The 22,516-nt window shown below is 35.0% G+C and overlaps 1 protein-coding gene across 1 annotated transcript in view; it reads right to left on the bottom strand.

Moving 5' to 3' along the window:
* SYNE1 (spectrin repeat containing nuclear envelope protein 1) overlaps positions 1-22,516 on the bottom strand; it is a 284,981-nt gene that overhangs the window by 59,254 nt on the left and 203,211 nt on the right. The window contains exons 106-124 of the mRNA XM_015821883.1: positions 20,417-20,590; positions 19,576-19,707; positions 18,090-18,286; positions 17,081-17,213; positions 16,669-16,851; positions 15,397-15,546; positions 14,238-14,414; positions 13,095-13,250; positions 11,994-12,149; positions 10,499-10,669; positions 10,042-10,175; positions 8,881-9,085; positions 7,801-7,983; positions 6,652-6,798; positions 5,689-5,843; positions 3,877-4,024; positions 2,383-2,477; positions 1,640-1,874; positions 753-947 (exon numbers count right to left, since the gene is read on the bottom strand). Of these exons, the coding sequence (XP_015677369.1) occupies positions 753-947; positions 1,640-1,874; positions 2,383-2,477; positions 3,877-4,024; positions 5,689-5,843; positions 6,652-6,798; positions 7,801-7,983; positions 8,881-9,085; positions 10,042-10,175; positions 10,499-10,669; positions 11,994-12,149; positions 13,095-13,250; positions 14,238-14,414; positions 15,397-15,546; positions 16,669-16,851; positions 17,081-17,213; positions 18,090-18,286; positions 19,576-19,707; positions 20,417-20,590 (3,126 nt within the window). The remainder of the gene's footprint in view (positions 1-752; positions 948-1,639; positions 1,875-2,382; positions 2,478-3,876; positions 4,025-5,688; positions 5,844-6,651; positions 6,799-7,800; positions 7,984-8,880; positions 9,086-10,041; positions 10,176-10,498; positions 10,670-11,993; positions 12,150-13,094; positions 13,251-14,237; positions 14,415-15,396; positions 15,547-16,668; positions 16,852-17,080; positions 17,214-18,089; positions 18,287-19,575; positions 19,708-20,416; positions 20,591-22,516) is intronic.

The following is a 22,516-nucleotide window of genomic DNA, read 5'->3' as shown; positions in this document are numbered from 1 at the left end:
TAAAATGGACATTCTGAAACTTGAGCTGGCCACAAACAAGGAGTGTCTATCGCAGGTGGTGACCCTTTGAGAGCTGTATGCAACGAAATTTCATTTTTATGTATGCCGATCGGTGTACATTCAAAGTGACAATAAAGTTGTTGTTGTTCTTTATGCCAAAGAAACACAAAAACTATACAGAAAGCATGATTTGTAGTGCCATAGGTCAGCCTTCCACATCTAGGTCTTTCTGAATCTTTATGGTAGACCAACATATTCAGAAGGCGCTAGATTAGGGAACATTGCCATAGGCAATCAGGGGCTGCCACAAAGAGTCAAGCTATTCTCTAAAGCACCTGAAGGCAGGACAAGAAGCAACAGATGAAAACTAATCAAGGAGAGAAGCAACCTAGAACTATGGAGAAATTTCCTGACAGTCAGAACAATTAATCAGTGGAACAACCTGCCTCCAGAAGCTGTGAATGCTCCAACACTGGAAGTTTTTAAGAAGAGACTGGACAGCCAGTTGTCTGAAATGGTATAGGGTTTCCTGCCTGAGCAGGAAAGACCTCCAAGATCCCTTCCAACTTTTTTATTACTATTATTATTGTTATTCTTATTAGACATATAAGATCGCACAAAATCAATCCAAGAATTTTATCTATTTACATGCAATATGCAGCAAAAGCAAACAAGGTCAATGTCCTGGCAATTCAGCCTTTGAGAGGAGTAGCCTTAATTTGATTTTTAAAGATCAATTAAAATGAACATACTTTTAATAGTAAGGTGAGCTGCTTTTTCTGTTGTTCAAGTCTGAGGTTTGCTAATTTCCAGCCCTCTTGGATTTCCGTAAGTTCCTTCTGTAGAGATCCTTCTGTCTCACCATCAGCACAGAGTAGCAGCTGTTTTCCACCTTCCACTGTTAAAATGTAGCTCCCTTGTTGGCGAAGAAGCACTTTCTCTATGAGCTGGGAAGACCAAAGACATTCCAGAAACATCACTCTGATTTTATAAAATTGTCAGATAAGTCAGCCAGTAGTATCCTACTGGATGAGTGCTTTTCCTCCAAGGAGGATTTTTAAACATTTCAATTATAATCACTTCTGCATGAAAAGCAGATGGTATAATGAAACTTTGCAGCAAGTATTTCATCAGCTCTTGCTGTGCTGTATTTTGCCTCTTTTGTTTGTTTCCTTTCTTTTCTTCCTGTCGTGCTTAATGAACTCTTCCGTACATTTTTTTTTTGTAATTTCCCCAGTATCTTCTCTTTTTTTTTCTGACTCATCTCTCTAAAATGTCCAGCAACATGGAGGACTGCTTTCAAATAATGAGAAGAAGAGGTAACTAGTTACCTCTTTAAAGCTAGACCCAGCAGCACAGAACATGGCTCAGAAGGTTCAAAATCTCGTTCCATTAAGCCAGGAGTCCCCAACCCGCCACCCCATGGACCGGTACTCGGCTGCAGCATGCCCGCAACCTGTGTGCACAAACAAGCAAACTCCCATCCGTGGATGCAGGCATCACACAAAGCCACACCCTCTCTGGCCCGCAGAAAAACCTTTCTCCACAGAACTGGTCCCTGGTGCCCAAAAGGTTGGGGACCTCTGCATTAAGCGATACCAGAATCTATTTAGATTTAAAATGGTCTGCCAATAGTTACCTGCATTTCATCCAACAGGCTTCTAGCTCTCTGCAGTGGGATAGGAACACTGCCCAGCCCACTTGCTGATTGACAAGTCACTTCCATCAACCACTTGCGCAGTTTCTCTGCCATTCCTCTGTATCGTTGCCACTGACGAATCTGACTGTCAATGATGCCCCTTCTCTGTTGGGCTCTACGAATTACCGCTTGCCACTGATTACTGAGCAATGCCAGTTTCAAATTAAATTCATCCCTAAAAAAAGGAAAAGCACAACATACAGCGTTTAGTATAGAAACAAAGTCAGCCAAACAAAAACAACCAGAATGGCTAAGAATTTGGATAAATTTATTTCTGTTATTGTATTATAGGATCCATTTGCCTTTGAAATACTCCATCTGAGAACTTCTAAAATTAACTTTGTAATAGTCAGAAGGAAAGTTTGCCATAGTTACATTTTTTCCCCCTGCGGAAAACAGTGCTGCTAATCTAAATTCTTATGTACAAAAGAAGGGCAACAAGGAACCACAGTTATAGCTAAAATCAATATCAACTGGAAGTGAGCAGGCAGAATATGTAATAGAAAGCAAGTGGATTATTAGTGATAGCAGTCGTGTAAAATACAATCTCACAAATAGTAGTAATCCATCATTATAATGTGCCAATAGTTTCAGGGAAGTAAATGCATATTATATAAAAAGACAAAGCTTTCCAACCTGCAACAGTTGGAAAATCTGAATTTTTTTACAATACACGTTCTTACCTGTCATCTACCTGCCCTTGCTCAAGAAGGTTTTGGCCATCCATGATGATAGAATGTAAAATCTGTTGGCGACTAAACATCTCCGCTTGGAAAAGCTAAAGAACAAAAAGGTTTTAAAAGTTAATTCCAAATGAACTAAGCAAAACGAGGTCTGACTCCAAAACAAAAGTTTAACCTTTCTAATATACTTAGGTTGTATGGTATTTTTAGATGGATAAGTTATTAAATATGACATAGACTTTTTTTTTAAAGCAAAGTAACTAATTATAGGTTAATTTGGTCTACAGTATTGTTTTAAAAACCTAGTAGCGATAAAGAAATGAATTAAAGTGGTCCATTTTAATGGCTTTTGTATCACTGACTATATTCATATTAAATTTTATCCTGAAAATATAACACATAGGTAATACAGATGCAAATGCGTAATTTCCAAATAGGTAATATTTCCCATTTTTCTTTATCAAGCTGAAGACATAAAATTGTTTACACATTCAGAAAAAAATCAAGTAATAACACCAAAGGAAAAAAGCTTGTAATTTATTAACAATGTATTTTTTCCAATTTTCTACATGGCTGAACATTCATAGATATATTTCACGCATGCTCTCTAGAACTTCTGTTGGCAATAAGCTTGTTTATTTCTTGTAAAGGAGCTACGGTAGATAAAAATCCAGACAGAGAAGGCTAATGTGTTTACAATGATAGCCTCTTTCTGCCTGTGGATGGCCCCTATTCTTTTTTTTTTGTCAAGCTTCCACATGTTCAGATGAATGTCAGAATGTGCCTGATGTCCAGCCTTTGAAGTCTACTGACTTATTTTTATTATCTAAAATGAAATCAAATTTAATCTTCTCAAATTAGGGGAATTCTTGTATTCAATTAATTACAGAATCTCCCAACTTAGTTTTAGATCATGCTATCTTACGTTTTGCAGTTCATCTGTTTAGCTAAATGTTGCCCGATTCTACTGAAAAGTCTTAAGTATTCTATTATAAAATCAATTTCATGGAAGAACGCCTGCCTCTTAGCCCCAATATATGAATCAGTGACTGTGGGCTAAGTCTAACTCTTTTACAGACTGAAACTCTCCATTAATCTCTTCTAACTGTTTACATTCATATCAGTCTGAAGCAGTAATTTACTTTCCCCCTTTTTACAGGTGAGGGAAGTATTTTTTTTTTTAGTTTTGAATAAGATACTGATTTTTACAGGGTTATTTCCTGCATATCTAGCTTACTATTATTGGTGTCGCATTTGGTCTCACAACTAATAGATCTCAAAAAAGGCCATCTCTACAGCCACAGATGTGCTTTATACCATCTGATGTCAGTGTCTGTCCATCTCCTATATAATCCATCTGTCATGCTCTGTGATCATGAACAGAGATCAAAATATGTTTTAATAAATCAATCCTTATTAGTACAGTTCCAGTTTGCTGACAATAAATGCAGAAGTTGATAACTGTAGTTCAAGAATTCTGTCATTATAACTTGCCTCGTGCGCCCTCTGCTGTTCTAAAAGAAGCTGGTAGTTTCCTGAAATTTCTGCAGCCAGTTTCTGCTCAGTTTGAACCAAGAACTCCATCCAAGTCTCACATTTTTCTAGGAAAGTTTGTTGCTGCAGCATGAAGGACTGTAGCTTACTGCAGGGATAAAGAGGGATTCAATGTACATCTGAGTCTGAAAAACGAACTTATGATTTTTTTTTTTAAAAAAATAAAATCTGACCTACACAACATTACTGACTTCATCTTGGATTTTTTAAAAATATGTTAATGAAAAAGGAAATAAAGAAAACAAACTGGATATAAGCACAAACATTTGGGGATGCCTATTTCTTTAATTTTAAATTAGTGAACCTATTTGTCTCACTTAAAACTTTATTTTAATTCCTAAAGAAAAGAAGTTCGGAAGCACTTTTATTTTTCTAAGCACACTCTGTTTTAATAATAGATTATTAAGAGTTCTCTGTGGAGAAATTAAAAAGACAGTAATAATCAAACACACATTTTAATCTGTTACTTCTGTAAACCTTACTTTTTTATCAGCTTTTTCTTTTTCTCTCCCTTTGTTTAGGCTCATGCATTATGTTAAGCCACAATGCAGTTTGTTTATCTTGGGCTTTGCACCTAACTCTGGTTTTTCCAGTAAAATCTTTTAAAAGAAACCATAGTTGAGTGTACAGACTAGACCAGGCCAGGGGCCTGGGGCCAGGGATCTGTCAAACTGCCAGCCAGGGGCCGGATGCGTCATGCCAAAACCGTGTCCACCCCATTGCCTGCAATGGGAAAAAAGTCACGATACATCGTGACACATCACGTGACATTGTGAGTTTGACACCCCTGGACTAGACAATCCATTTGTGACAAAGATCCCCCCCCTTTTTTTGCTTTGTTTAAAGGCACAGCAGGAACATGGTGACGTAATTAGAAGGAGCAGATCGAAAAGGTTAGGGCTGTTTATTTTTCACTGGAGTTCTTTTCAGATAAGAAAGTAGATTTAAAGGCATTGTAAGCAAAACCTGGGTCAAAGGCACAAATTCTTTATTCCTCACACATACATATCGAATAAATTGATAAAATATTTGACAGCTCAAGGAATGGGGTTTCCTGCAGCTAATCAGCATGTCTGAAGCAAAAAGTATACATGATAATGTTGCCTCTCCCTATAATATTCACACCCTGACTGACTTATTCTGTTGCATGTAATTTTCCTACTGTGGCAATGATTTTTAATTATTAGTAATCCATAGGTCACAGAGTATCAATTAAGGCCAGGAAAACAGGCAGCAAGCAATTTTAATGAGACCAGAATCTGAAGAATCACGAAACATCCTTTTGGCTTCTTGACTGAAGAGATGATTCTATAAATAAGACCTCAGCATCTATCTCCGGAACGAATTTTTCCCAGGGACATCCCTCTTTTGTTTGAGTTTTCTGACATTTTATATCTAATTTGTTTTACTTGTGTCATCTAATTGCCTTGGGAAGGCCAATTGGCTTTTGAAAAGTAGGTGCACACAAACAACCTTTCAGTCAGTGGAGTAGATTAATTTAGATTTTAATAAAGCTCTGGCAAATTAGACTTAATATATTCTTAATTTTACTTCTGGAGCTTTTTTGAGCCATAGTAGAAAAGAGTCTTGCTTGAAAGCATATAACAGAATTAAGTAATTTTTTACATCTTTCCGAATCTTATGCAATTCTAGAATTAGTCTGAACATTAGGATTAGAACCGTTAGTTCAACTCTGCTTTACTAAAACTCCAATCTGTGTCAATTACACTGTTTTGTAAATATCTGACTTACCTGAATCTTTCAGTAGTTTGTGAGGAAATCACTGACCAGCATCTATTCAGATTTTGCATCCTTTTGATTTCTTTATCATTCAGGGGCAACCTATACCCCAGTTCATTTAGACGATCCAAATCTGGTGCCATGCTGCTGAATTTTAGCATCTGGCACTATAAAGTGACAGGAAACAAGGTTTCTTAATAGTTTTAATTGCCATATTTGTAATCTGAGTACCTTATTGCAAAACATTTATTTTATACTGGAGTACAATTTTAGATGCTTTATCTTACAATGATAAAATATATTTTATTTTCAGCTTATTCAGTTACCCATATTGTAACTATTAATCTGAGTAGCTCACAAGTGAAATTCTGTTTAGGAGAAAAAAATAACAACTTTTCTTTTTAAAAGAAGATTGATTAAAGTGCCTGATATTACTTACATATACAGAGACAGAATGTTAATGTAAATTTGGGTTAATGACACATCTGATCTCTCTCCAAGGAGTTCAGTGCAACAAACATGAGGCTATTTCTTGGAATACACCCTAAAAAAGTTTTGGGCTCTTAACTGTGCTAATAAGGCTTCGATGTTATGATTACTGGGAATTGCTTGGAAAAAAGTAGCACAGCAAACATCTGCGAGACACTCTGTTGAGGAACCCAGCACCGCTTATTGTAACAGATCCTGTTATTCTATGAGAATACGTACATACAGGTTAAATAGCTGGTGGCTGTTTATATACATACATAAGAATACTTTATTCTAGCTTCCTTGATATGAACCTATTTTACCTGATTACTTAATCTCATTCATTCTTTTAATCTACCATTCTTGATCATTTTCAAATATGTAGTTCTCACTTTCAATTCAGGTGGGTTTTTTTTCACCGTGCATTTATAAATAAATAAGTACACAATAACAATAAATAAAATACATTCTGAAAGTTAAAAAAAAAAAGCATTTTCAAAAACTCACTTTAAGCTCTTCCATTCTGTTCCGAATGAGGGATGAGTCCGATGAGTGGCTTGGATCTTGCGTTTTCAGCATCTCTCCCGCTTGCTTTGTCCACTGCTCCAGTCCTGCCAGACTGTGATTAAAGGTCTGGTAATCTTGAACTCCTGCCTTAAATGTTTAAAAGTGGGGAGGCTCATTAATACAGGTAATTTTTTTTTCATGCTAGAATGGCATGAAATCCAATATAAAAGAGGAACATTATATTTCTAAATTTTTAAAAAGTGGTGTTTAAATGATACGAAGCTGGAATAATCAATTGTAAGTAAAGTTGTACCATATGCTGTTTAAGGTCATAATTCAAATTGTACACTAAAAGCTCTGTTGCCAAATGAATGAAAACATTTATTTATCGGTTCTTTGCTTTAGAAAAAAAAGGTGAAATGCTAAGTATGTCATCCTGGCATGATTATGTCCAATTCTTACAAAAACCTGCAAGGATTTAATTCACTTTTGTGATGTGATACAAATAATTGTGGCTGTGCTGTATTTTAGAGTATATATGTAAGATATAATATGCAATTTCCATTGAGCGACTCAGATTCACATATCTACCGAAATGTGTTAATATAGGAACGTAAAGAAATGCTATACTAACAGTCTGTATAAAGGAAATCAACCCTGACTGTCCTTTGGAAAGAAAAATACTGAAGCTGAAGCTCAAATATTTTGCCCACCAAATGAGAAGAGAGGACTCATTGGAAAAGACCCTGCTGCTGGGAAAGAGTGAAGGCAAAAGGAGAAGGGGACGACAGAGGATGAGATGGTTAGACGGTGTCATTGACGCAGTGGATGTGGGTTTGGGCGGACTCAGGGAGACAGTAGACGACAGGGGGCCTGGTATGCTGTGGTCCATGGGGTCATGAAGAGTCGGACACAACTTAATGACAGAAGAACAACAAAAGTCAATCTGTATATAATAGTTCTCAAATACAGTAAGTGTTTGAATAAAAAAGTTCTTTTGAGGAGAGCTGTTCTTTTCCCCAAACTGATTGCTTGTGTTATTATGTCCTAAGTATGATATTCTGACAGCACATAAATTATAGCCATGTGACTATTTGAAAGTACAATAAGAGGCTACTTTCCTTGACATGTAAAGGAAAATTTCTCTACCTGTAATATTGACTGCTGTCTGTTGAGTCCCTGCTGTAAAGAAGCTAAATTCTGATTTAGTAAGAGTTGGCCGGACTGGATAGCTGCTGCTGCAGAAGAATCCACTTGCTGTTTCAGCTGTTCCCCTAGTTCATGCAGAACAGATAGAGAATCTTGCATTGTCTTCATGCCTTTAAGTAGATCCTGTGGAAATCACAGCAAATGTAAAACTGAAGGCGGCAACTGTAATATTAAAGTTCATTTTACTAAATATATACCAGTCTTGATGCATGTATTTTGAACACAAGCACTTGGCATAATGCACGTATGTCATCTTGGCATGATTATGTCCAATTCTTACAAAAACCTGAAAGGATTTAATTCACTTCTGTGATGTGATACAAACAAGTGTGGCTGTGCTGTATTCTAGAGTATATATGTAATATATAATGTGCAATTTCTATTGAGCGACCCAGATTCACATATCTACCCAAATGTGGAGTTCCCTGAGTGACTTTAGGATGGTCTCTATTTCCACTTTATCTAACAAAACTAGTGTTTTAATAATCACATGAGGAGAGATTACCTCACCTTTCATGATATATTGCTTTAATCTTTCTCAAACAAAACAGAACAAAAGGATGAAAAGACTACACTTATGAATAATGTTCCTCAAGAAGCAAAATTGTTCAGCTTGTCACTAGATACTATCAGGTAGCAGAAGAAAGCCACAGTTTCCAAGATTCTGGAGATGGAACAGCATGGTTACCATCCCCCAAATTAACTGGATTTACTGTATTCTCTGCTCAACTCACATGCATCTATTGGTTGGCACAAAATAGCCCTTTATTTCTTATGGCCTGGAGAAAAAATGTAATAATGTAATCCTAATCAAAAATATGGAAAAGCAGATAAACTTGCTTTGCAAGATTTGGGAGACAAATAATAGAGGGAGAGATAGACATTTTCTTTCCACTATCAGGGTCTTCCTAATTTGTAATAATCTGTACTAGTTTATTATACTTATTTGCTTGCTGATGTCTCACTATAGGACTGTATTACCCAGAACAAGAGTTTACATCACAAGCTTATTAAACATACATTGCAGTCATGAATCCAAGCAGTGACTTCATCATCAACAGTGTCCTTATTGATTTCAGCCTTCAAAAGTTCATTTGTCCGGTCCTCATACTGCCGGACAGTGGAAGAGCATTGCATGTAATAATTTTTATACTTCTGCCAGAGCTGAAGCAGACCTTTACTGGAATGCAAATGCTCTGCAATTTCTTCTAGAAGATTATTCCATCTGGAAAATAAAAGAAACAGATTCTAGTACAAAAGATACATAAGATATGAACATCCTTCAAATAATGGATGGTGGATGAAGAAAATCTTTTGAATACATGGCATAAAGTAGCCTTACAACAGATGCCATCTACAAAGGTACTATACTTTGTAGAAATATAGGATTTTAGTATTTAATTTAAAAAATAGAAGGCTAAAAGAATTAAACATTTACAGTCAGGGTACCATCAGTAGTTTTCAGTTAAGAGAATCTGGAAGAAAGAGTAAAAGAAGTTGGAAGACAAAGTAGAAAATATTGAAATTGAATTACTCTTCCTAATTGTCTTCCATTTAATAACAGTGAAGCTTAATTTGCTTGGTGTTTTATAGGATGGTAAAGGTTGGTTAGATATTGCTATCTGTTCTTCCCAAATTAAGTATTTTTATTATTATACTGTTGCTGGAAGAGCAAAACTATACCAAGGACATACAAAATCTTTGCTATTATTACAATGTTATCTGAAACAAAAATGCAGCTAGATTTGGCTGCATGATAGGGAGAGAGGGATTCCAAATTAAAGAAAGGAAACACATATAAAAAGCATTTAGAACTAGAGATTTTAAAGAAACATTAAAAACATATTTGGAAATAGCAAAGTGTTTTATATAATGAGTTAACAGACTAAATGTACACAATTCTAGATTTTACTTCTTCAAGATATCTATATCTTGAAGATATCTATCTATCTATCTATCTATCTATCTATCTATCTATCTATCTATCTATCTATCTATCTATCTATCTATCTATCTATCTATCTATCTATCTATCTATCTATCTATCTATCTTATACATAAGAATAAGAAAAAAGTGAGAAAAGGAAAACACAGAATTATGACTGCATTACACTAAATTTCCAATCTGCTGGTAAGTACAAATTGTAGATTTTACTTAAAACAACAACAGTATTTTCATACCTTAAGTTCATTTCCTTCAAAGTATTATTAAGGGCCTCTGTAACTGGTGGATGACATTCTTTCAATAGTGCATTGGTCACTGACCCAAATTTTTGTAAGCGATGGTCTTGCTTTTGCAATTCATCTAGCAAATTCTAAACAAAGGAAAATAAGATTCAACCAAAAAGAAATGTGAGGTTTTTTTTTTAAATTGTAAGAGATAGCAATTTTTTAAAAATCTCATTTTCAAAATCACAATTGGCAGGTAATTATTATAGCAGGCACTAAATTGATGGTAGCAAAGAAGTGATGAAGTCCTGAAGCATCATTGAATAAAGATTGGTATGAGTTGCCTTGGACTAATTTTAAGTTTATTTCATAACTACATTTAAGGTGGCAATTATTTATTTTCTTAACATTCTGGCAAAATTCCACGATCTTGCTTAACGTAATAAATGTGTTTGCTCTTATGGCTTACCTGAAGTTTATCTACTTGGACTTTCACTGCTTCCAAAGATCCGGTAAGAAGATGAAAGCGAGACAGAGAATACCTTGCTTCCATTATGTAGCTATTAAGTTCTTCATAAGATCCTTTGTAAACTCTCCACTGATGAAGGGCTGATTGTAACAGTGTTTTCAGCTGACCTACCTGGCCAAAATGAAACAAGAAATACAATAATTATTAAAAATACCAATGTATTTACTAAAATAATTTTGAATTGAAAAAAAATGTCATATTTTACTATGGCATTATTTGTCTATAGTCTATAACTTTATTTTAACAAATGATGACTATTTAGATAAGAATGCAGTAATTATTGCAGTTATTTTCTTCTAATTCTTATTTAGAAGCTATGTACAGCTGCTTAGTTTGCCGAGGATAATCAAATCAATATTTTTACTTTGAAATAAAGATGTTTCTTTCTTCAGAGAGAGGGGGGGAGGGAGGGGGGAGGAAATATTGAAAGAAATAGTTGAAATGGAAACAGGGAAGGAAGAGAGAGAAAAATCACTTCAAGAAAGATGGTAATATTTATTAATTAATTAAATTCATTCATTCGTTCATTTTATATGCCATCACACTCACTAACCAAACAGGACTAGACATGGGGAGCTACTTTGGGGACTCAAATTTCTGCAATGTCTTTTGTGTGAGGAGTGTCTATGTGAATAGTTAGTAGGTATATAAGCAAATGGGGTATCAATTTTACAATGCCCTAATCAAAGAGAAAACCACACCCTCAACACTGGTAAGGCAAGCTACTATATATAAACAGGGAGCAAACTCACTAGCATCCCTGTCTAGTAGTGAAATGTCTGCAAACAAAAAACCAAACTCAGAGAGCAACAAGGACTCCACAGTTCAACCTTGAGCTACACATATTCTCTTCTATTGCAATTTAGATACAAAACATAAAACAGATGTAGGCTCTGATATGCTTATTCCTTCTCCTTGAATTGCATGGAAATTTTTGCTTCTATTTTAGGTCAACTGAAAGTTTCCATGTCATCTGAACATCTATGTCATATTAACAAACATGGTTAATATTAACTGTGATTAGTGCATCATTGGGAACTTGAAAGAACAGGTTAGGGACATACAAGTCATGGAGAAAATCTACCTACGTGGTCATTCAGAATCGAAAATGACAATGGCACATAAGCAATCAATCAATGATTAGTGGAAACAAATATGATAGTAATTTTTTTCTAGGAATCTAGTGTATAATTAAGTATTTGATGCACAGCATATGGGTTTTCTTAATTAATCAATAATTCTTCATTTCTAGCTTTTGAATAATCTTCAACATCTGGACTGGGTTGGAAGAAGAGGAACATGGAGGAACATTTCTTCATTAAAAGTGATTTTTACTTCTATCATTCAGAATATGTATAGCTTCTGTCTTGAAACCAGGGGTTTGAAATACCCTAATTTATGGAAGATTCTTTTTCTTGCATTCCTTCTTACTTACCTGGTGGTCCAAATTTGCCCAAGAATTATTTAGCTTCTGGAGGGTATCCATAACAGCAACACAGACTTCTTCTTTTTTGTTTTGTATTAAGGAAAAACCAGTCTGTTCAATTTTTTCAAGTTCTATCTCTTTTGTTTTTAATTGATCTTCAAGTTCCTGAAGGAAATAAAAAATGGTTACATTGTGCTTTAACTGCATAAGGCTTTTGTAAAATCACAAATTACTAACAACGTGATTAGGGTTCTCACATTCAGTACAACAAAGAATGGACTGTACTATCAATAAGAAGTATCTATTATAGATGTACTAGTTTATTTAAAAGTAAAGAATAGCTGTATTAGGAGATAGTAGAAGAGAAGACAAAGAATTGGGTAGATCATAGAGATCTGAAAATTGAAGTTGAAAGATTGTGGCATAAATTGGCCATGGTGGTCCCATTGGCATAGTGATGCCATATCACAAAATCTTAAGTGGCACTTAGAAAATCTGCACATTGATAAAATTTCTATCTGTCAATTACAAAAGGCCACACTGCTTGGGTCCATATACTGTATATACTAAGCTGATACATTACAATGTCTTAGTTTCTTGGGAATAACTTGGTGTGTATGAAGGTCAAAACCGGCTAAAGAACTGGCAGCTATGATTTCACATTGCTGTGTATATAACAGATTAAACTCCTATGCCATCTTACTCTCAATGACTCTGAGTGCTTTATAAATTTATAAACATATTTTAAAATAAAGAATAATATGAAACAAAGACAAAAACAACACAAACAAAGAAACAGAAGTGGCAGAGAAAACAAATCCTATAGGAACAAAGAAAAAGACGAAAAGAGGCACCAATCATCTCACCAAAGTCCTTTAAACATCCTCAACTCTTCTACCAATTTATTTACCAATAAATAAAAGTGTTCTACCCAACTGGGAATATCCATATATCATTTATTTTAACATACCTTACTAATTATATTAGCAATATTATCAACTAAATGGGATTTACATCTGTCAAGATATCATTAGAGTGATATTCTGCTCTTCTATTCAATACAATTATAAAACAGATTTGGTTCATAATTAATAACAAAGTTGTTGCTACCTGACAGTCTTTCAGGGCATTTTGAACTGAAGCTTGATCTCCAATTCTCTGTTTTTCCTTCAATTTTGTTTCTTGCGTTTCAAACCATGTTTTTAGGCTCTGAATATTATTTTCATACTCTGTCCATGATTCAAGAAAACCTTCCAACAACTGAATCTAAAAAATAGATAGATAGATAGATAGATAGATAGATAGATAGATAGATAGATAGATAGATAATTAAAATCACTCATAAAGTTAATTGGAAAAAATACATTGGTATTCATCCATCTTTTCTTACAATGTAGTTATCATAAATTTGAAAGTGAATCAAAACCTGCTGCATACTTTAAAGAGTCCAGCAAAAGCAATCAATCAAATTCGTAGGAATGATTGATACTGGAATGCCTGAATTCAACCTAGCTTCTTCCTGGAACCAGGAGCTACTCTCTCCTCCTCTACTATAGCCATCTGAAGATTAGATTTTATTTCAGTGCTTTATGCAGTTTCGTATGATCCTGAAATTAAATTCTTCGGTATAATTTCTTACAGCAAACCAAAATTTCTACACATTTTGTGAAATGTATTTCAGCTAACCCATTGTTAGAATCAGTGCCATCAATGCCACCTTGTTGTATCTCAGCAAAAGGTTTGTTATGGAAAACAGGAAGTGAATGCTTAACATATTTGCAATTTTCTAGCTAAGAAAGAGATGCTAAGAATACAATGAAAAAGGAAAAATAAAAGCATGACAAGCAAGGTTATACTTTAACTAAGCAACAAAAATATTGGTTTTAAATAATAGTTACTGCTTTCAAAGATGGTAGTATTTAATAAAGTAAACACGCTATTATAAAATAAATTTAAACATATAAGCATGCCCTGGAATGAAGCTCAACTCCTAGCAGTATTTTTGGCAGCATTATACAGGTGGCATATCATTTCTCTTCTGGAGATATAATATATATATATGACTGCATTTAATCTAGCTTTATTAATGGATAGTATCTGAACAAATGTGCCCACATTGCTATTGACAAGAGTACAGAATGCTATTCGTGGAAGATACAAAATAGCTCTTAATTCCTCCTTCAGAATACGGCTTTATAGCTGTCTTTTCTTTCAGATAAGCTATGTTCACGCATATCAAGTTTATTTCATTACCTTTTCCATTATCAGACTCTGCAAAATCTGCCAACGCCTGTTCATCATTCCAAGTTGTTCGGCAAAATCTGTCTTGTCACTACGCTTACTTTCCACATCCTGGCTACTAATCTGTAGCACAGATTGGTTAACGAAGTCCACAGTTAACTGCTTACAGTTTACATCAATCTTAAAGCCCTTGTGAAAAACAGACAGAAGTGAAACTTTCATACAATATGTATTGTTATCCTAGCACATGCTGTGTTTTGACTGTTGTAACGTTTACCAGTATGCTATACTTTTTCTTTCTGTTCACTGAGGAGGAAGGGAAAATTGTAAATTATTTTTGGCATTCTACAGAGCAAGGTGCTTATCTGATGACGATGGCAGGAAAAGGCTCAGTTGTCTTTTATAACTTTTTCTTTTAAGAGATAATTCAAAAAATAATCCTGTAGAGGATTATTTTCTTATCAAAAATAAATTCTGAAAGATTGTATCCAAGATTGTATCCAAGACACAGTATGGCTAGGGCTATGCCTGAATTTATTCCTTCCCATTCACACCCCAACAGGTTCCAGGAATGAAAATGGAATATTAAAATCTAGAACAGGGGTCTTCAAACCTAGCCCTTTTATGACTTGTGGACTTTAACTCCCAGAATTCCTCAGCCAGGCATGCTGGCTGAGGAATTCTGGGAGTTGAAGTCCACAAGTCATAAAAGGGCCAAGTTTGAAGACCCCTGATCTAGAACATTAATAACATTAATATCTGTTCAGTCCTGTCAGGGTGTATAACTAGTTATCATCATCATATTGATGATATTTGAACCTTTGCTTCTATATGACCCCCTCCCCCTCATGCCTTCATATTGAGATTAAACAGAAGTGGAAAGAGTACTTTGTTCTGAAAACCACATGAAGAAAGTGCCTCAGGCTTGATCTCTTTCCCACTACTTAAACTAGCTGGAACCAACCCGGAGAGAGGAAATTAAGCACTTCCACAGGGTAATTACAGGCAAAAGTCCAGTAATCAGAAATTTACATCCTAAACCAATGGGATATTACAACCTTCAAATGCAGCTTCACAAGTTAAGCATATACTTATCTAAAACCAGATCCAATGCAATTAACTAGGGGATATCAATGTAAAGCGATTTTGCAACTATTTCCTCTTTAAATACCTTATATTTCTGAAGGTATTCCTGGACAGCTTGGTGTCCTACTATATTTTTTATGTTTTCTTCATCCTTAGAAATAGCATTTTCCATCAAAGTAATCCAGCTCATGACTTCTGTGATGGCATGGCGAGAAGGAAGTTTATCCATTTGGAGCTGCAAAAAAGTCAAATAAAACGAAAACTAAGAGCCAGTACATGCTTTTTTATAATTATATCATTGTGTATATATTATGCTGGAGCTTATATGTTCAGATCTGAAACCAACTTTTCTAATTTAAAAATATTCAGCATACCCAAAGAGAAACAAGAGATATAAAAAGATATTAAATTATGTATTTTATAATATTTCTCTCCTCCCCATAACTATATATATCTATATATAATTATATATCCTATAATTGCCAGTACTTTAAAGATACTTTGCCTTTTGGTACCAACAATTGCATTTATACGTATACATGCTTAGAAATAAATCCCATTGTTATCAATGCAAATTAATTCAAAGTAAATTGCCTAGAATTAAAATTTTGGATTATATTGTTTATTTAATTCAATCCATGTTTTAGTAAAAGGATGTGGTGTAATCTTCCATATATTATAGCCCAACATAGTGTTCATAACATCTATAAACAGAATTTCTGTAAGTTGGAAAAATACCACTGTCTCATCTTCTCCAGAATTGAATGTGAAAATGTGTGAATGAACTCCACTATACCATCATAAGTTTATTATAATAAGCAATTATTAAGTAATCGCTTAATCAATTATTTCCTTGTAATAATTGCCAACTAATTATCTCCATTCCAGGGTTATCATATTCAAACAACCACAGAAAATCATTGCCAAAGTACAACTACACTGTAAGCATTAATTTTACATTTATATTTTGTATTATCAGCCATTATATTCACAAAATGTTCTGTCAAATTCATAGGTATATGATCTCTTGTTTCTTCCCTGAATGGAAGAATCACTGGGTAACTGTTCATATGAACACTGCAAAGCACTGGAATTGGAATTGGGAAAAAATGTGCTTGGCAAAGAATATTTCTTGTGGAACATTTCTTCTTTTTACAGCAGTCACATCTGAAAGATTCACACTTCTGCTTCAAAATCTGCCTTCAAATGTCTACCTTTGTGTGCAAGCACAACTGCCTTGTTTTACTGAGAGTCCCAATGTGGAAAAATAATGTGTGCATAGACATGTGTCATATACATATACATATTTGCCTGTGCATTAAATGAAATCATATGTAGTGAATTGAATTTGCCCTACCTGATGCAGTTTTTCCTGTACTACTGGAATCTGTATGAGTAGTTCTGTCCACTGATTATCAATTTGTGACAGTCCAGCCCTCAGAGATGCAGTATCCACTTTCTTCAGCCGGAGAAGATGATTTCCAGTACTCAGAACAGTAGATTTCTGGAATGACTTTGCATCAACTTCTTTGGAAAATTCCTGAAATAATTGTATTTTGGCATAACTAGCAGGTTTTAGCAGTTTTATCAATAAAGTATGAATAGAATGTAAATGTTTTATTTTGAAATGAAAATTAAGAGCACTGCAATATATACATGCACGATTATTTAGCCCCAAAATATATAATAGTTCTGAATACTGCCATTATGTGTGATCTAAACAATTAGATCATGAAACATCAATGGCTCAATTTTTTATTCATACCTACCAAAAATGCATTCAGATGATCTCGAATCATTTCTAGTTCTTGAGGGACTGTAATAGATTGCTGGGTCCAATATGTCAGACGGTCCATTGCTGACTGGAGCCAATGAATCAGCTCAGCCGAGTCATTCTGATATCTATAAAGAGGATGAAGGACAAATTTATGTCACATTAAGCCACAAATATTCACTATTCTTTCATAAAGTCATTTTGTCATGATTTTAAAAAGTTCCTGATAAAACTTTTATATTAAACATTCAAATTAATTTAAATTTCACTGATTATTTTTATGTAAAATTATATACTGTCACAGGCAACAACTTAATACAGATATACCACCCAATTTCAATCCCTCCCTTGGTAGGAGTAGGCAGATTTTGTGATTCTCAAAGACTCCCTTATTTGAAAAAAGCAAATGGCAGTCAAGAGCCATTTCTGTATGTAATTTGAGTGTAACCATACAATTCAACTCTTTCCCGCCCTGGAAGGTATTTTATAGTTTCTTAAATTGTTAAATTGTTTCCACAATTTCTTAATGTTTTTAATTTAGAAATATAATATTTCTAAAGTAAAACAATGCTTCTGCATTTATGCATTTCTGCTTTGAAGATGGAGGGAAAATAGAATTAATTTAGGCTGCCTTGGCCTTTTTGAATGACAATTAGTTCTTTATAATTTATTCATTCATCACTCATTCACTCATTTTACAGTTTTTATACCCTACCCAACTCAAAACATTATGGATGAGTTACAGTATATCCAGCACAGTCAAATTACAAAGCAACCACAACAATAAGTATATAAATCCTTGGAAATACTGTAATAAATCAACTCTCCCCCAAGTTGGATGCCATTAATAGTTAGCTAGGGTTGAAGGTTGAACTCTGCTATTGTTTTCATGGAATTCTCTCAAATATCAAAAAATAATAAAATAAATTATACAAGTAACTGTATAGATGAAATATAAATGTATAAGGAATCCAAACCTATTTTTTTAATGTCATTAGCAATACCTTGTCCAGAGTTTAAGTATAGTTTCCAGTCTGTGTAGTTCCTTGGTAACTTTGTTGGTTGTATTTAACCAATGCTCCCCTATCTGATTCAGCTGAGTTTCCAATTCCGAAGACGTGACAGAGAACAGTAGTTTTTTCCCATCATCCAGCACTTGATAAAGTTTGGGTTGGTGTTGGGTAAGACTAGATTTCAGATGCTTTGATGACAAAAGACAATAAGAGACAATACGAAACTCTAATGATGTCTTTCCTTACTATAATCCATAAGGAAAAAGGAATCTATAATTTTACCATAAAAGGTATTCCTATTGATGTGAGAACATACATTTTGGTGACAATTCAAAGAATATACATTAAACTTTGTTCATGATTAATGGCTTCTTTGCTTTTACTTTACCCAGATACCCTAGCTTTCTATACAAGCATATTTAAACACACACATACTCATATACATGCAAACTATATATAATACATACATACCTATTTAAATATTCTACATTCCATGCCCTTGCATCCTGCATAAACTACATAGGTTGACTTTTAGTCTAAATTAACTTAGAAATTAGTAAGAAATAATAAGAGCACTGACTTGGTTGTTTTTTGCAAAGAGAAAACCAATTCCTATAGGATGACTCTAACAACAACTTTGATCTAGGACAACTATAGAGAACTTTATTTTCAATATATAAAATGCAGTCATGATTTTCTTAATAAATGATAGTGTAGAGAGAGTCACTCATGCCTATAACACAGCAGCCCTCTTTCTTTTCCAATCAGTAGCAAAATGTAACTGAATGGGGCAAATACTTATGGGAAAAGTTTCCATTGATGTGCACAAGAACTAATCCTGTCTACAGCTTAGTAGTTCAAACATTTATATGCATGGTCATGCTAAGAATAGAAGGAATAAGCCTTTTTTCTACAAGTACAGGTTACAGGAAAAGATTAACCAAGTCTGTGCTGCACTATATGCAACTTTCTTAGTTCATGTCTAACTAATTTATCTAATCAATGCAAACAAACCAGAATCACACAAAATTGGGTATAATCACAGTTATCTTCTCTATTCTTGTCTCCTGGTAGTTATATTTTAGCTTATAAAAATCTGTGAGGGAAAAATAAATAAACCTGTTCTTCTTATGTACTACTTATGTACTACTTGAAGAGAATCAATCCTTCCCATGTATGCATAATTAGGTAGGAAAAATATGCACACATTTGCATTGGATTACATATATACATCTTATCATTTTATCAAATAAATGTCTACTTTGATTTGTAGGGTAAATGCACAAAATCCAGAAGGTGTTTGACATGATGGCCTGCTTGTATTCCCCTTCAAGCATTTGTCTAGTGTAGTAAACTCAGCTAGAAACACATCTGATCTGATCCATAGATCTCTTGTATTTTTAACTGCAGCCAGCGGAGGGTAGACTGAGTTGCAAAGTCACCACTAGATTGCAGATGGACAAATTACTGCCATTACCTGATAAAGTGCAATCCGATCAGTAAGCCTTTCCTCAGATTCCTCTACCAAGCCAACACCAGGAATGTTGGTTTCAACAGCCTCCAACTGCTGTGAGAGCTCCTGATAGTCTTCTTCTAAATGTGTCCAAGTCTGTAAACCATATACAGTATATATATATGACAAGTAGTTTCTCAGTGTTTTTCAAATATATCTCTAGCAGGAAACTGTTTAACACTGAATTGATATAGGTCACCTTAACAAAATCTGGCTCTTCTGATTTGACTGTATTCTAGAGAGCTTGAAATAGCCATCTTGAGCATTCTGAACTCAAAACAAAATGCATATTTCATGAGTTTTTCTTTGATATGGAACAAAAAGCATGGTTTTGTTCCATCTCAGAACAAAATGTGCCCATTTAACAGGAACTACAGTATTTCAAATGTAAAATTGTAAAATTGGGCAAAACTCACATAACAACTGTCTTGCATAGCATGTCTTGCTTAGAAAGAGACATTTTTGGCTCAATTGTGGTCATCAGTCAAGAATTACTTATATTACAGAAGTATATACAAAAATTGCTACAAATTTCTCAGGGTTTTTTTGCCAAATAAATTAATAAAGAATTAATATAAAAATGGGATGAAAATGAAGTTTTAAAAATTTCCATAACTGCCCAAGTGGCAAAATGATTTGGGGATTGCTCCAACGATTTTGATTTGATGTTTTCAGGAAGCAAACTTCACCTCTCGGTAAACATTTGTATAACTTTTCTTAAGAAACTGCTACTTTTTAATGTCACAACCAAACTGAGTGAAAAAAAGTTAAAATTTAAAGCCAAAGGAAAAAAAGAAAACCTTACCTCTAGAATATATTCCAGTTCCACTCCTTTCTTATGAGCTTGTTTTAACACCACAGTGCCTTGTGCCATTAGATCTGCATGGATCTGAGTTTCCTTCACAAGAGCAAAGCTGCTTATTTTTCTAAAAAGTGTTTCTGTTAGGATCGTGTGTGTCTCTAGTCCTTGGAAATATTCCTGAAAATATTAAAATTATTTGTTATTGAGAATGATATTTCATGAGTATTTGACATAATATATATTATCATAGTACAAACAGTCCAATGTTTTAATCCCTAATTTTCCTACTCTTTGTGTCTCATTTATATTCTCAACAATGGAACAGACATTGCTGTAGAATCTATTCAGAGTATGCATCTTGCTTAGCTAAAAAAAAAACCTTTCAGAGAAGGTTGAATTCATATTTCTTCCTCACAAGCATACTTGGAATCAGAGTGTTTGTTTTGTTTCAACTTCAGGTAAGAAGCAAGCATCCTTGACATGTTTAAATAAAGTGGTTTTGCATTTAAACTACATCACAAGATAAAATAGCAGTGTTTACCCAAATGCACTTAAGATTAAAACACAATTTTGAAATATAATTATTTGAAATATCCCCATACACTCTGGTTATTGCACTGTCAACACACGTTTACTCCTTATGAATGGGAAATCTATTCCATTATGACTCAAGGCTTAATCACCTTGCACTTAAGACTGTTCCAATTCACTCTATATGGAGCTACCTTTTAAAGCAACTCAGAAGGAACAACTGGAACAAAGTGCAGTAGTTTCATTACAAACAGATGATTAAATTTTATAGAATTACAGCGGTCCTTTAGTTATCGCAATGATTGCTGTGAGATTCTTAAGTGTCTACCCTGATAACATTTGTAAAATCATTGAAAATTTGGCTTTTACCCCAAGTATTGGGATAGGGTGGGGTTGAGTCAAATCCAAGGTGATTGGTTTTAATTTATACAATTCTACATGACTTAGAGCAGTGATGGCGAACCTTTTAGAGACCGAGTGCCCAAAAACTGGCCCCGCCCCCACTCCACCCCGCCCCCGCTCTGCCCCCCATCCCCTGCCCCGCCTGCCCACAGGACCACTCACCACCTCCAGGGCCCGCCGCAGATCGCCCAGGCAGCCCAGCAGCACTATGGCAGCCACACCCTCTGCCCGCGCCCTGCAGCATCAACTGCATGATGGGGTGTGAGGGCAGAGTTTTGTCTATGCTGCCTGGATGCCATGTCCTTGGCTGTGCTGCTCCGTGTGGGCCACACTCGAGGGCGAGTCTCCTTCAGGGGGGCTGCTGGAGAGGAGGGGGTCGCGGGGGGAGGCAAGGCTGGATAACGGCACGTGTGCCCACAGAGAGGGCTCTAAGTGCTGCCTCTGGCACCCGTGCCATAGGTTTGCCACCGCTGAGTTAGAGCCTTGGTGGCACAGTGATTAGAATGTAGTACTGCAGGCTAATTCTGCTGACTGCTGACTACCCAGCAGTTTGGCAGTTCGAGTCTCACTGGCTCAAGGTTGACTCAGCTTTCCATCCTTCCAAGTTCAGTAGGGAGCCATATGTTGGGCGCCATATGCTGACTCTGTAAACCGCTTAGAGAGGGCTGTAAAGCACTGTGAAGCGGTATATACGTCTAAGTGTTATTGCTATTGCTATTAGCCTGTCCTGTCTTGAGAATGGCTGCTGAGAATCCCTACCTCATGTAACATGAAAGAAGTGACAACCCAAACTAGGGAATATTTGTCACCTTGAAGTACATGGAACCCCCACCTTGTTTGCTTTTTGCAATCAAAAGCATTTTATTCTGATAGGTTTTTGATGCAAATGATGGACAGACACTGTTTTTCACAGTTCGGCATTTTATTAAGCAATAATCAACAAAATGCCAAACTGTGAAAGGCAAACTACTAAGGCAGCTCTTAACAGTCTGCTTTTCATAGTTTGGCATTTGTCAGTTGTTTTCATTACTGATTTTTGTAATAGTCCATTTATTATTGTATAGGAGTCATTTATTATAGGAGTCTTTTGAGGTAAGTATTTTCATAAATAATTAAAACTTCTTTTAGCCATCATTAGCTTTAAAATTATTCCAAATGGCATTTAATCAC

This window comes from Protobothrops mucrosquamatus, unplaced genomic scaffold, assembly GCF_001527695.2.
Source record: "Protobothrops mucrosquamatus isolate PMUCROS unplaced genomic scaffold, P.Mucros_1.0 scaffold_168, whole genome shotgun sequence".
Lineage (NCBI taxonomy): Eukaryota > Metazoa > Chordata > Lepidosauria > Squamata > Viperidae > Protobothrops > Protobothrops mucrosquamatus.
The sequence above is the reverse complement of the archived record's forward strand: the minus strand, read 5'-3'. Positions and strand labels throughout refer to the sequence as shown.